The sequence below is a fragment of the Onthophagus taurus genome, chromosome 1 (assembly GCF_036711975.1).
Source record: "Onthophagus taurus isolate NC chromosome 1, IU_Otau_3.0, whole genome shotgun sequence".
Classification (NCBI taxonomy): Eukaryota; Metazoa; Arthropoda; class Insecta; order Coleoptera; family Scarabaeidae; genus Onthophagus; species Onthophagus taurus.
The window spans coordinates 15634165-15648844 of NC_091966.1; the positions used below are offsets into that span (position 1 = coordinate 15634165).

Consider the following 14680-nt stretch of genomic DNA (forward strand, 5'->3'; position numbering starts at 1 on the left):
ATAAAAATTCTGTACGTGTCAATTATTGATTAATGGTTTATTGTGTTTAGATAACATCCGGAATAAACCGCATAATTTTATATAACATGACCTTTGTTTAACATCAAATTCCGAAACATACACAGACCTACTCAAATCAGTATCAATTTGAAGAAAGTCAAAATATAATTTGGATTCCCACATCCTTTAATACGGATCCGGTGAACGTGTTTTGTTAAACTTTTAATTAAATAAAAAATAATTATGACATGGAAAATTTTAAAAATTACAAACGTGTCCTTGATAATCATTTCGTTCTGTGAGAGATGTTAAACCTCTCAATCACTGTGTATATTAATAATATAAAATAAAACACAAATAATTCATAACGCAATTTTAAGAAACCATGAGTATCTAATTTTATTATCAATATTTGATCCTTTTTACAGTTCAAATTAGCTCAAATAAGTAAAGAATTAATACTGTGCACTTTTAGCTGAATAACTAACTCTTCCTGTTCCATCAGCTGCTGCTGATGTCGCACTAAATGCACCATTTGGTCCTTGAGCACCTCTAGAAACATGGATACTGGTACCTTCACCTTCGCCAAAACGAGAAAATATTTGCGCCCTAAAAAGGTATGATAATAAAAGAAAATGTGAGCATATAACAAAAAAAAATAACATACCCTGGTGGAATATTTGGTGGTTCAATATCAAAGTGAAGGTTGCTAAAGTCGCCTCTAGCAAGTTTTGGTATAATTGCTAAAATGTAAAAAAAAATAATAGATACCAATTTTACTTTAAAAATAAATGATTTTTGATTAACCTGCATCAAATGGAATTCCTCCACCTGATCCGGAAGCGGTTGCTCCACTAAAAGCTACGGCATCACTTCTTTTAGATCTTATATACACTAAAGGAACACCATCTTCAGTTTCCAAAAACTCATAAATTGGTACACCATCCACAAAATCTACAAATAATGTTTATGATCTTCATTTTATTGGTTATCGATATACTTACAACACAAACCGGTTAGAAACACGGCCAAAAACACGACAGACCCATTCATTTCAAATTCACAAATAAATCTTTCGGTCGAAACATTCAATCTATTGTATTTATGTACCATTAAAAAAATTCCCCACTTCCTCGAATTAATATAAAAAACAAATAATCATCACTGAGAGGTATTACGTCTTCAATAAATCGAGCCGGAGGCGCAGCGTTGCGGTTCCGATCGTTTAAGTTTTACTCGTAAATTGTTCAAATTATGCTAATTATCGATCTTATGTAATCACAATATCACGTTTTGGTCGACTCTTTGAGTTTATTTTCCCGAATTATCCTATCCTGGTGTTTGTATCTTTGCTTCGATCTTATTAGTAGTGATTAAATACAATGATGAATCATTTCATTTTGTGCTATTAAAGAGGTGTATGTATTTATTAAGTTAATGTGGTTCTACTTTTAATAACATATTCTTAGAAATGAGTGAATGTTCTGGAGGAAATTTATTAAAAAAAATATAAGAATAGAAGGACAAATCAATCATTTATTGAATTTTTTTTTCAACTCTTTAATAATAGTTGAAGGGAATTTTCTTAGTGTAAAATATTTGGTTTTATGATAAAGAACGTTTTAAATTTAAAAATGTGTATGTGATTTTAAAAATTTGTATCTTACGATTTAAATAAATACTGTGATATTGTTTCAAAAGCTAGTAAAATGTTCTTGAGGTAGTTAATATGGATATAAAAAAACTTTATTACCTACTTGAACAATTTTAACTTAATTTTTGGGTTTAAAAATTGGTTTGGGTACAAGAAAATTTCAGGAATCACAATAAAAACGGTTTAGGGCCATAAGTACAGGGGATGACAAATGAGATCTTTTGGGAAGATAGAAATGACGTTTTCCGTGTGCGTTTACAGGGTTTCTTTATTCAAAACTACCGTATTTAAGCAAAGCAATTATGTCGCACTCAATATTCAATACATCTTAAAGAGAATTAGTTTTAGTAACTATATTATACCAACGTATTTTGTTATATAGCATTTTTCTGCGTTTTTTCTACCTGAGTCAGGATCTTTGGAATAACATCAAGGAAAAACCTATTTTTAGAGCTACGTTGTATATTTTTGGGAAGACTACTTTGTTACCAACTAAAAAAACTACTAGCCTTGAAAAAATTTTTTCATCAACGTAATCGCACTCATATTTCAAGAACTGGATTTTATACGAATTTTTAAAACTTAATCGGCGAAAATTGTCAAATTCGAAAAAGTTGTCGACTATGTCAAAAATTTATTTCTCAAGAACTGAAAGTGATTTTTCAAAACAGCTTTTTGCATTAACAAGAGAATACTTTAATTAATAATTGGTGACATTTCCAGAAGGATCCTTTAAGAAATGAATTTTATAGTGAATTCTAAAAGTTATCGATGAAAATTGTAACATTGAAAATTTTATCAAAACTTCAAATATTGTTTTCTCAAAAAGTAAAAGTTATTTTTCAAAACGGGTTGGTTCATTGGAAAGACGATACTTTTATTAATAATTGGTGATATTTCCAGAATGATCCTTCAAGAAATGAATTTTATAGCGAATTTTGAAAGTTATCGATGAAAATTGCAATATCGATAATTTTATCAAAACTTCAAATATTATTTTCTCAAAAACTAAAGTTATTTTTCAAAACGTGTTGGTTCATTGGAAAGAGGACACTTTTATTAACACTTTGGGAAATTTTCATACTCATATTCCAAGAAATGGATTTTATACGAATTTTTAAAACTTAATTGGCGAAAATTGCAAAATTCGAAAAAATTGTCGATTCAAAAATTCATTTCTCAAGAACTAAAAGTGATTTTTCAAAACGGCTTTTTGCATTAAAAAGAAGTTACTATAATTAATAATTGGTGATATTTCCACAAGGATCCTTCAAGAAATGAATTTTATAGCGACTTTTTAAAGTTATCGATGAAAATTGCAACATTGAAAATTTTATCAAAACTTCAAATATTGTTTTCTCAAAAACTAAAAGTTATTTTTCAAAACGGATTGGTTTATTGGAAAGAGGACACTTTTATTAACACTTTGGGAAATTTTCATACTCATATTCCAAGAAATGGATTTTATACGAATTTTTAAAACTTAATCAGGTTGAAATTGAAGTTAATACCCAGTTTGTTTAACGTGATAGAAAAAAAATTTCGAATTTTGTTGTACTTTTACTGGTTTATTTATATTTTTGTTGTCTAACTAGTTTCGGCAAAAGCCATCATCAGAGACAAAAGTCAATGTATTTTACAGGAAATTAACATCGAAAATATAAAGCGGTGAACAAATTAAAATTATTATTGTCACAAAATGGTCTCTTTCAGACCATCTTGTAAATTTTTTCTATCACGTAAAACTTAATCGGCGAAAATTGCAAAATTCGAAAAAATTGTCGATCATTTCAAAAATTTATTTCTCAAGAACTAATGTGATTTTTCAAAACGGTTTTTTGCATTAGAAAGAGGTTGCTATTATTAATAATTGGTGATATTTCCACAAGGATCCTTCAAGAAATGAATTTTATAGCGAATTTTGAAAGTTATCGATGAAAATTGCAACATCGATAATTTTATCAAAACTTCAAATATTGTTTTCTCAAAAACTAAAAGTTATTTTTCAAAACGGGTTGGTTCATTGAAAAGAGGACACTTTTATTAACACTTTGGGAAATTTTCATACTCATGTTCCAAGAAGTGGATTTTGTAATTTTTAAAACTTAATCGGCGAACATTGCAAAATTCGAAAAAATTGTCGATTCAAAAATTCATTTCTTAAGAACTAAAAGTGATTTTTCAAAACGGCTTTTTGCATTAAAAAGAAGTTACTATAATTAATAATTGGTGATATTTTCACAAGGATCCTTCAAGAAATGAATTTTATAGCGACTTTTTAAAGTTATCGATGAAAATTGCAACATCGATAATTTTATCAAAACTTCAAATATTGTTTTCTCAAAAACTAAAAGTTATTTTTCAAAACGGGTTGGTTCATTGAAAAGAGGACACTTTTATTAACACTTTGGGAAATTTTCATACTCATGTTCCAAGAAGTGGATTTTGTAATTTTTAAAACTTAATCGGCGAACATTGCAAAATTTGAAAAAATTGTCGATTCAAAAATTCATTTCTTAAGAACTAAAAGTGATTTTTCAAAACGGCTTTTTGCATTAAAAAGAAGTTACTATAATTAATAATTGGTGATATTTCCACAAGGATCCTTCAAGAAATGAATTTTATAGCGACTTTTTAAAGTTATCGATGAAAATTGCAACATCGATAATTTTATCAAAACTTCAAATATTGTTTTCTCAAAAACTAAAAGTTATTTTTCAAAACGGGTTGGTTCATTGAAAAGAGGACACTTTTATTAACACTTTGGGAAATTTTCATACTCATGTTCCAAGAAGTGGATTTTGTAATTTTTAAAACTTAATCGGCGAACATTGCAAAATTCGAAAAAATTGTCGATTCAAAAATTCATTTCTCAAGAACTAAAAGTGATTTTTCAAAACGGCTTTTTGCATTAAAAAGAAGTTACTATAATTAATAATTGGTGATATTTCCACAAGGATCCTTCAAGAAATGAATTTTATAGCGACTTTTTAAAGTTATCGATGAAAATTGCAACATTGAAAATTTTATCAAAACTTCAAATATTGTTTTCTCAAAAACTAAAAGTTATTTTTCAAAACGGATTGGTTTATTGGAAAGAGGGCACTTTTATTAACACTTCGGGAGAATTTCATACTTATATTCCAAGAAATGGATTTTATATGAATTTTTAAAACTTAATCGGCGAAAATTGCAAAATTTGAAAAAATTGTCGATCATTTCAAAAATTTATTTCTTAAGAACTAAAAGTGATTTTTCAAAACGGCTTTTTGCATTAAAAAGAGGATACTTTAATTAATAATCGAAAGTGATAACAGCGACAGTTCTGTTAGTAATGAATGTGATGATGAAATAGAAGCGAAGAGAAGAAAACTAGACGAAACTGCAACAAGAGATTTTACATATCGTATTGGGTTTGTAAAAATGGGGTTGGGTTGGGTTGGATATCCGTTCCACCACTAGTTTTCAACCTCAAGGTATAATATTAATGGATTAAATCTCAATTAATCATCACACCCAAAAAAATAGAGTTGCATTTAACATGATGGGCGTTATACTAAAAGGGTGTAAATTCAATTCAAAAATAAGATTATTTCAACAATTAAATAATACAATTCTGAACGCTCAAAGTGGAACTTATCAAAAAACAATAAAAATTTATAACTTCTTTAATAAAATTGGTTTGGAATCATGAAATTTTCATGAATTACCCAATAAACAATAAAAAGACTAGATTCCCATAAATAAACTATTCTTATACATTGTACACGGGGCCAAAAAAGTTTCAAAACAAAACCTTCCGTCTCTAATTCACCTAATATCATATTGACAACAAACAATAAATTTAATTACGTATTGTAATACACAAATAAACAGAGACCATCTCAAATATAATATTTTATAGTATCACTTGAAAACATAAAAATTGTGTGCTACTCAAAACTCTAAAACATTATGGCGGGAGCATTCTCGTGGTTGCATGAATTCTGCAGAGGTTGGAACCTTAGTATATATAAATCTTTTATATGATACCATTTATCTTCCAACAAGATTTATTTATTTATTTGAACAAGAGAACAACAACGGGACGAACCCAATAAAGTTGTTCCACAACATACTTTTATGAAGTACAACTAAAAAAAAAATTCTAATTTCTAAAACAATTACAATCATAGCGATACAGCAGGTGAAGATATAATGGCGGTTCTGATGTTACGCTTAACACTAGCTGGATTATACGCGAATAAATCGCAATTAATGCGATCAGCGGTACGCTCCATTCTGAGAATAGGGGAATTCCGATAAGCATTTGTTCGCGGCGTAGGTGCGTAAAACAAAAAGTCATATCGCAGTTGCCGCGGGGGAACATGAAAGTCGATCCTAGCCAGTAAAGACGGTGAATCAGAAAGACCACTGACAAGCCTGAACAGAAAATGTACGTCATTATATGCTCGTCGTTGACGGAGAGTCAGAAATCCGAACATCTCACAGCTTGCGGGATAATCCACATATTCACGTCTGGTTTTGTAGCAAAGATATTTGATTAAACATTTTTGAACTTTTTCTAACCGTTCAATGTAAACCGCATATTGTGGATTCCAGACAATGCTTCCAAAGTTTAAGACACTGCCAATATAAGCAGTATACATGCTTATAATTGCACTTGAGTTTGTGAAATGCTCGGTAGATCGTTTTATAAAGCCTAACATTCTGTAACATTTTCTTACCACTCCGTCAACATGTCTGTCAAATATCAGCTTCTGGTCGAGTGTTACACCAAGATCGACAGTGTGCGTCACTCGACGCAGGCCTTCAGTACCAATACAATAGTTATATTTGATGTAATCGCGTTTTTTAGTAAATGAAATAGTATGGCATTTGGCAATATTTAGAATAAAGTGATTTCTAACACAGAACTGGTCAAGCCTGTCAAGGTCAGCCTGCAACTTCACACAATCATCTGTGGTCCGAACCGGCAAGAAAATTTTTAAATCATCAGCATACATTAAACAGCGTCAATTGGTTATACAAGAGAATATATCATTAACATATATTAAAAATAGTAGTGGTCCCAGGTGACTGCCCTGAGGCACGCCAGAAGTTACTATAGATGGAAGCGAAGAGTAGCCGCCCATGCGTACTACTTGGGTGCGTTCAGATACGTAGGAATAAAACCAACGCAGCAAGCCACCCGTCACGCCAAAACATCGTAGCTTATTTAACAGTATAGTGTGGTCCACCTTATCAAATGCCTTGCTAAAATCAGTGTACACCGCATCCACCTGTACGTTGTTATCAAGTGCTGAGATCAGAAAATCTGTGTATTCCAATAAATTGGTTTCAAAAGATCTGAAACGAGATTGATTCTATTTGAAGATTCTGTTTGACTTAAAAAAATACGCTGGTGTACACTAATTTCTCAAAAACCTTGCAAATAATAGGCAATAATGATATCGGTCGGTAATTAGTAACTAAATTCCTAGCACCATTTTTGAAAATTGGGACTACGTTGGCCTGCTTCCACGCGACTGGCAAAATCCCCTGTTGCAAAGATTTATTATAAATTAACTGTAGGGGTATTGCCATAGCCTCAGAGCAGTTCCTAATCAAGATTGGTGGTAGATTATCCGCTCCCGGCCCTTTATTCAACGCTATCCCATGTAATGCTTTGTGTACTTCAGCAATAGTAAAGGACCCAACAGACACATTAAACAAACCTATCACGCCCCCTCGTCAAGCACGATGGCAGACGGTGGTGTGAAATTGTTGAAAAATACTCAGCAAATAGCGAACAAATGCTTTCCCCATCAGAAGCTACAGTACCATCATACTCGACGCTAGCAGGGATACTTGTGCCGCCTCTCCTGCGTCTCAGATAAGACCAAAATTGTTTCGGGTCTGCGACAATATTATCCTGAACGCGTTCCATGTATGTTATGTGATCGCGATCGATCAGAAACTTTGAGCGACCACGCAAAAGCGAAAAAGTAACGTAATCCAAGTGATTCCCATAGAGATTCCACCGTTTATGCATCTTACGTTTTTCATTTAACACCCGAATCGTATCCCTTGTAAACCAGGGCGGGTAACCTTTCACATACCGGGACTTTTGTGGAACATGTTTTTTTATTTCCAGAAACAAATGTTTATAAAAAAGTCCATTCAAGATGAAGGATTAATGTTTAGTATAGTACATAGTGCACCTGTCGGAAGAAATTGGAAGGTGAGTTTGCAAATACGATATTAAGAAAAAAGACCACTTAAGACTGCAATTTTGCAAAAATGGAATGCAATTGATAATAAAGTGACAAAAAGATTAGTACACAGATGCTGAAACGTTATTGGAAATTTCACGTGCCAAAGGCGATAGTAAATTATTAAAAGATCAAAACAGCTGAGTATTTATTATGTATGTTTTGGGCAATAAACTTTCATTTTTGTGATGCTCAGCTATTTCCTCACTTATTTATGTATTTGCCATAATATTTCTGTCCTATATTATATTAAGTAGGTAATGTCACCTTGAGTGGACCGCCTGAAACATTTTTATGATGTAACAGTATGATATAACACCCGAAAATCATTAGTCAATGAATGTCGAAATGAATAACCAATTGAAATTAGAGAATAGTCAGATATAAACTAACGATTTAATAATCAAATAGCAAATATGATATTACAAGGTTAGCAATATCTGACGGGCATTTATAAATACCGATATATATCTCCCCGCTACCTACATAAATACACTTTAAGTGAAACCAAAAAGCTAAACTTTGACCAGTCTTGAATAACGTTTTGTATTAAATGGATCTAAACGAGAAAGTTGCTATTGTAACGGGAGCAAGTGCCGGGATTGGCGCAGCAACAGTTAAAGCTTTGTTAAATCTAGGAATGAAGGTTCGTTAAATAAAATCAATAAAAAAATTTTACAGTTTTTAAATTTTAAATAAAATGTTTGTAGGTGGTTGGTTTTGCTAGAAGAAAAGAATTAATTGAAAGCTTGGTCGAAAACCATAACGGAAAATTATTTGCTCGATGCATCGACATGACAAAACCCCAAGAAGTTCTGGATGGTTTCGATTGGGTTACCAAAAACGTGGGGCCAATTCACGTTTTGATTAACAACGCAGGTATTGCTAGGTATGCGTCGATTTTATCGGGAAATTTTGAAGTTTGGAAACGAATTATGGACACCAACTTTATGAGCGTAGCTATTGGATGCAAAGAGGCCGTAAAAATTATGAGAGAACACAAAATCGACGGTTATATTATCAATATTAACAGTGTTCATGGTTATTACGATTGTCTCGATTCTAATTTGATTATGTATACATCTTCTAAATCCGCTTTAAGAATTATGACGGAAAATGTCCGTTTGGAATTAGCTAAAATAGGAAGTAATATTCGAATCACAGTAAGTTTAATTTTTTTATTCATCAAAATAATTCTAATTCCTTTTTATTCCTAGAGTTTGGCTCCTGGTTTAGTTAAAACTGATATTGTGGAAAGTGGGTATGGAAAAGACAAGAGTGACGCTATGTATGATCGCCTTCCGTTTATTTTTGCCGAAGACATTGCTAAGACAATCGTTTATTTACTTTCTACCCCTCCACGAATGAATGTAAGTAAACTATCCTCAAATTTATTTCAAATAACCAAAGTAAACATAAGTATTGAAGACTTTAATGTAATTTTAGATTTCCGAAATGTTGGTGAGACCCACCGGGGAAATTGGTACAAAAATATCCCCCATGTAAATATTTAATTATTTTTAGTTAAAATTAATTGTTTCGAATCAGATATTGTTGTTGTTATTATACATTTATGACTAACAAATAAATTTTAAATCTAAACTGATTGATATACATTTTACTTAAACTCTTCGATATAGTATTCGATACGCTCGGAAAATGAATTCAGAAAGTATTTGTCTGAGTTATTTGGTACAAAAAATAATACTCAAATGTGGCATATGACCAATTACTGCGAAGTGCTTACTTTGTTAGTGTTTCATAAAATCGTCACGACACAGACCCAACGTTACGTCTATGACAAAATTACATTTAAGTCGGATGACAGACGATATCCAACCAGGTTTTGTCTTTCAATCATACCATCTAAGTATAGAACATCATTGTTTCAGCGGTCTTTCATATAACATGTCTATAAATCTTACGAGAGCGTGCCAATGTCGTTTCGACAATTAAGTATGCTGGGTTTTAAAAGGCAGGTAGCTGAGAGGTAGAGAGGACCTGTGCGTTACTTAATGTGTGGTTTATTTAAACAATGGTAACTTCTTTACAACAATCTGTGATGTTCATTGGTTTGCGGTCGTGCATTGATGTACGGTCTGAGCTTGTATATGTATATCTTGTCTGTATGCTATTTTTTTTCATCATCCATATTCACAACTCTATATTAATTTTTTTTTATTTTTATACATTAATTTTAGTTTTCATTTTATTTTCTTTAAAGGTTGGCACAGACTTAGAACAGACTAAAGTCTGGAACCCGTCGTTTGTGACCAATATTAAAATGTCCATTGCTTCCTCCCTTCACTCACTACACCGTCTCAGCATGTGTTCTAGCGTCTCCCAATCCTCTCCACACAGCCTACACCATCGCTCCACATCGTCCGCCCAGTACCTATTCCCCCTCTTCTCATTGCCATAGCAGAATCTGGCCACCAATCTCTTCCCTTCATCATCCCCCTCCATCAACAAATATTTTGGCAGTTCCCCTATCACTATCTCCCCATACCTTTCATTGTATCTCCCTTCTCGTATCTGTGACCTTCTTTCCTGCCTCTGTATATCCCTGTCCCTATCTCTCAATTCTCTCCACATGTCACCTCTATCCGCTCTTCTGGTTTCGATCCCAGTTAGTGAGTATCCCACTCTTCTATAATATTCTTCCCTGTCTTTTTGCCCATAGATCAGCCTCCTCCCCTTAATTTCCCTCCAGCACTCTCCCAGAATCCTGCAGTGTGGTCTTGCTTCTATTATTTCCTCATACTGCTCTTCTCCCCGCCTCCATCCTTACTGCCTCTACCTTAACCTCCTCCCTCACTACATACCCTGGGGTCTCCCTTGCCAACCTCAGTACCCATCTCCAATATCGTGTTTATATATCCTCCAGCAAACCTTCTTCTCTCCAACCCCATACTTCTGCGCCGTACATCATTGTGCTCCTTACCACGCCATCAAACATAACCTTTCTTTTTCCCATGTCCCTCCCAAAAGTTCTTTCTCCCCATCCCCAAACTTGTCCCATCACCCTGTTCGCTCTTTTTGCCATCGCCCTCACGTGCGCCCCGACCTTATTACTTTCCGGGAAATCATATCCCAGGTACATGTACTCTTTCACTTGCTCTATCTCTCTTCCCTGCCACCTCCATTCCTCCTTCTTTCTTCTTCCCCCTTTGCAGAACTTCATTATCTTTGTTTTCTCGACGTTTACCTCCAACCCCTTCGCTTTAAAATATCTTTCCAGGGACCTCATCATCTCCTTCATCTCCACCGCTTCTCTAGCCACGACCACCAAATCGTCCGCGTACGCCAAGGCGTGCACCTTTGTTCCTCCTATCACCACCCCACCCATTTGCCCCTTCGCAAGTCTCTTTTCCAAGTCCGCCGTATATATTGCGAATAGTGTGGGAATAAGCGGGCACCCCTGTCTCAATCCCTTTGTCGTCCATAATACCTCACTTAACTCTTCCCCCACTATAACCTTGGCCATCGTCTCCCTGTATAACTCCTTCACCCTCCCTATCAGTTGTTCTGTTATACCACTCTTCCTCATTTCCTTCCACAACTTTTCCCTATCCACGTTATCGAATGCAGCCTTCAGGTCAATAAACAATCCATACAGCTTTCCCCCCTTCTTGTTCAACTCCCTATCTACCAGGTGTTTCAGAATGTATATATTGTCAATTGCCCCTTTCTGAATCCTGCCTGCTCATCCGGCAACAATTCTCCCCTCTCCATTTCCTTTTTCAACCTCCCCAGCAATATCTTTGCATAAATTTTGAAAGTTGTGTCCAACAGGGTGATCCCTCTATAATTACTCACCACCCTTTTTTTTATTCCCCTTTTTATACAGTGGGCATATTATCCCCATCCTCCACCTGTCCGGAAACCTCTCCCCCAACCATAGGTCCTTTATTACCTTCCATAGCATTCATTACCGTTCCCGTCGCCTCCAACCAAAATTATTCTAGTTGAAAATAGACAAAAAGTCTAATAAACATACGTCCGAAAATAGTCCATTTTCGAGATATTCAAAGTTTTAGTTTCGTAAGTTGACCAGAGAATATGATGAACCAACATAGAATATAATAATAGCGATTGACACAGTGCAAAGTAAGCAATTCTCAACACCAGTCCCGACACATTGCCACCTAAAATGTGCAACACAAAAATGTTGCTGCTCAGCTTTCCGTAAAGCGAACACCCAAAAAATCTATGAATTGCTCACCCATCAGATCTGGCTGAACGCCAGTTAGTGTAAAGACAGCTTTAGCTGTTTTGTTCGAATTCAGATTTAGGCCGTTGCACGCAAACCACTCCTCAGCCTCAGAGCGCGACGCCCGGTTTACTGCAACACCATCAATGAGGATTTTATGTCTGCTGATTAAAGAAGTGTCGTCAGCGTAGAATATGATTGAGGACTTAGATATTGAATCAGGCAAGTCATTTATGTAAACGAGGAAAAGCATGATCCTTGTGGAACTCCAATAGAAATGTACTCTGATGTAGAATAGCTATCATTACAACAGACTATTTGTCTTTTGCCACCAAGGTACAATTGAATCATCTTAATACTACTGTCACCAAAGTTATATCTACTCAGCTTCTTTATTAATAAATTATAGTTCACACAATCAAAGGCCTTGCTGAGGTCGCAGAACGTAGTTGTCATATACTCGCCTCTCTCATAACAGTCTCTTGCCTGTTGTCCAAAATCCATAATTGCGTCTCCCGTGCTACAATTCTGATGAAATCCGTATTGACATGACGCGAACAAGTTATTATTTTCAAAGAAATCGACAATTCTACCCTTTTTTTTTTAATTTTTAATAATACAGGCAGGAGTGAGAATGGTCGATAATTTTCTATTGCAAGAGGATCGCCTTTCTTAACGACAGGAGTTACCAATGGTAACTTTAAAGCACTTGGAAAAGTACTTTCTCTCATGCATTGGTTGATTAATTTTGCTAAAGGTTATGATGAAGCTGATAGAAGATGTAATCTTCTATCAGCTTTAATATTACAGCATGTAATCCGTATACATGCCTAGTAGTACTTTTTCAAGAACAGATTATATCACGAACCTCAATTAAACCAACCGGTTCCAAGCAAAATTTCCCAGGTGGTGCAGTGATATTCGATAGAAGCTGATTAATATTAGTTTTCAAGTTACCCCGCTGAATTTTATTAACAAGATCTAGGGGAACATTTATAATGTAATCATTTACTTCATTTGGGTCAAGTTTATTATTATTATATTACATGGATTTGTTTTTATGAATTATAAAGGTTATACAACATATTATTATTGCTGCCAGGCTGAGGGGAGCGTTCACTCTCGTCGCCGCAAGCTATAAAATTTATTGTAATTATTGCCGAAAATTTTGTGGCTTAAGCGGCCTTTGGCGACGCAGTATGTTTATCACTCTCTGGCGTCGTTGCAAAGTCGACAAGCTTGATCCTCAGCTTGTCCAATGTGGAACAAGTGGTATTTTAGGGGCATATAGCCGATCAGCAAGCCTGAAAGCGACCTTAGCTCTCCTTTGGTGAGGCATGAAAGCTATTTGGTTTTCTTTTGCGACGTAGTTATCATATATCTCTTCGCCTATCTGTGACCTGGAAGTTTTTTCCAGCGTAAGGCTACCTTTGAGGCCTCCCATTTATTGATTATTTATTTTAAGTGGCTTTGTTGTACTCCATAGCCGGGTTGGAGTCTAATAAAGGGCGTCTTCGCTGCCTCATTGGCCAGCTTGTCCGCCTTTTCATTGGCTTTGTGACCAGGAACCCACCATAGAATAACTTCATTGCACCTAGCGAGTTCTCTCAGGTTGCTGGTACATTCTCTGATCAGTGCAGATACACATGTGTAGGCTTAAATTGCCTTTAAGGCGGCCCTACTATCCGTGAAATGTTTATCAATGCACATTTTTGTCACTTTTCTAGGTTCAAAACGGTGCAGAAGTTTATAGCAAGAACTTCAGCTTGAAAAATGTTTGGTCCACTAATACCCATATCAACTCCAAATCCAACTGTCTTTGAAGTATCGGTTGTATACAACATATGCTTCATTTATCTATTTTTGTTGAAGGTCTATTTCTGTCACAAAGATTATATTAAGTAAATTAGAAATATAACTTGAAAATGCTGCAGTGTATATCAAAACTTTTGTGATACAGTGTATTTTTCCTTTTATGTGTTTGGATAAGTACCACTTCTAGTTTCGCGAATTAATTGAAATTTTATATTTATATGGATTTGTTTTTATGGCTTATAAAGATTATACAACATATTGTTGGTTTATCTATATTTGTTATAGGCGATTATATTAAAAAAAGTTAGTTACAGATAAAGTGCCACAAGAAGGTTAAAATACTTACATAGTTCTGCTACTCAACCAAAGATGGCGCAAATTATACAATGTAAATTCGACTACAATTATTGCTGAAATACGTAATGAAAATTTAAAATTATAGTTAAAATACTATACAACTACGATTATTACGGTTATTTTTAATAATGAAAATTATCTTACATTTATTATATATTTTATGTCCTTCATACTTTGTTGGTTAGGCTATGACAATGTGCGCGCGCATCCAGGTAATGTGGATATCACATCCTATTACAACCGTTAGTAAACACCTGTACCTGTATAAAATAAATACTAACTCAAAATTTAATTTAATGTTTAAACTTAAAAACTTGTTTAAAACTTTTCTTTTTTATTTGTATTAAAGTCTATTGCGTTATTACATTGTTTAAAAGTAACAACATT

At 34.2% G+C, this 14680-nt stretch overlaps 2 protein-coding genes across 3 annotated transcripts; one reads left to right on the forward strand and one right to left on the reverse strand.

Annotated features, from left to right (window-relative positions):
• Window positions 1-361: 361 nt before the first annotated feature.
• LOC111429105 (uncharacterized) lies at window positions 362-14508 on the reverse strand. Of its 2 annotated transcripts, XM_023064915.2 has the most exons (6): window positions 14438-14508; window positions 14283-14346; window positions 1005-1128; window positions 808-954; window positions 668-743; window positions 362-609 (listed from the first exon to the last, which is right to left on the reverse strand). In XM_023064915.2, the coding sequence occupies exons 3-6, from the start codon at window positions 1111-1113 to the stop codon at window positions 456-458; spliced, it is 486 nt and encodes a 161-aa protein (XP_022920683.1). In that variant the 5' UTR covers window positions 1114-1128; window positions 14283-14346; window positions 14438-14508; the 3' UTR covers window positions 362-455. The 2 variants fall into 2 exon arrangements, with proteins under 2 accessions (XP_022920683.1, XP_071053743.1); XM_071197642.1 differs by lacking the exons at window positions 14283-14346; window positions 14438-14508 and having other exon boundaries at window positions 1005-1110.
• Window positions 7412-9514, forward strand: LOC111429104 (farnesol dehydrogenase-like). Its single transcript, XM_023064913.2, has 4 exons — window positions 7412-8554; window positions 8619-9071; window positions 9126-9278; window positions 9355-9514. The coding sequence occupies exons 1-4, from the start codon at window positions 8462-8464 to the stop codon at window positions 9412-9414; spliced, it is 759 nt and encodes a 252-aa protein (XP_022920681.2). The 5' UTR covers window positions 7412-8461; the 3' UTR covers window positions 9415-9514.
• Window positions 14509-14680: the final 172 nt, after the last annotated feature.

Excerpts from the sequence above, each read along its gene's own strand:
- LOC111429105 (XM_023064915.2), bottom strand. The coding sequence starts at position 1,113 with ATGGTACATAAATACAATAGATTGAATGTTTCGACCGAAAGATTTATT. Across the intron at positions 955-1,004 it reads GTTTCTAACCGGTTTGTGTT|ATTTTGTGGATGGTGTACCA; the intron begins GTAAGTATATCG and ends CATTATTTGTAG. Across the intron at positions 744-807 it reads AGGAATTCCATTTGATGCAG|CAATTATACCAAAACTTGCT; the intron begins GTTAATCAAAAA and ends TTTACATTTTAG.
- LOC111429104 (XM_023064913.2), top strand. The coding sequence starts at position 8,462 with ATGGATCTAAACGAGAAAGTTGCTATTGTAACGGGAGCAAGTGCCGGG. Across the intron at positions 8,555-8,618 it reads TGTTAAATCTAGGAATGAAG|GTGGTTGGTTTTGCTAGAAG; the intron begins GTTCGTTAAATA and ends AAATGTTTGTAG. Across the intron at positions 9,072-9,125 it reads GAAGTAATATTCGAATCACA|AGTTTGGCTCCTGGTTTAGT; the intron begins GTAAGTTTAATT and ends TTTTATTCCTAG.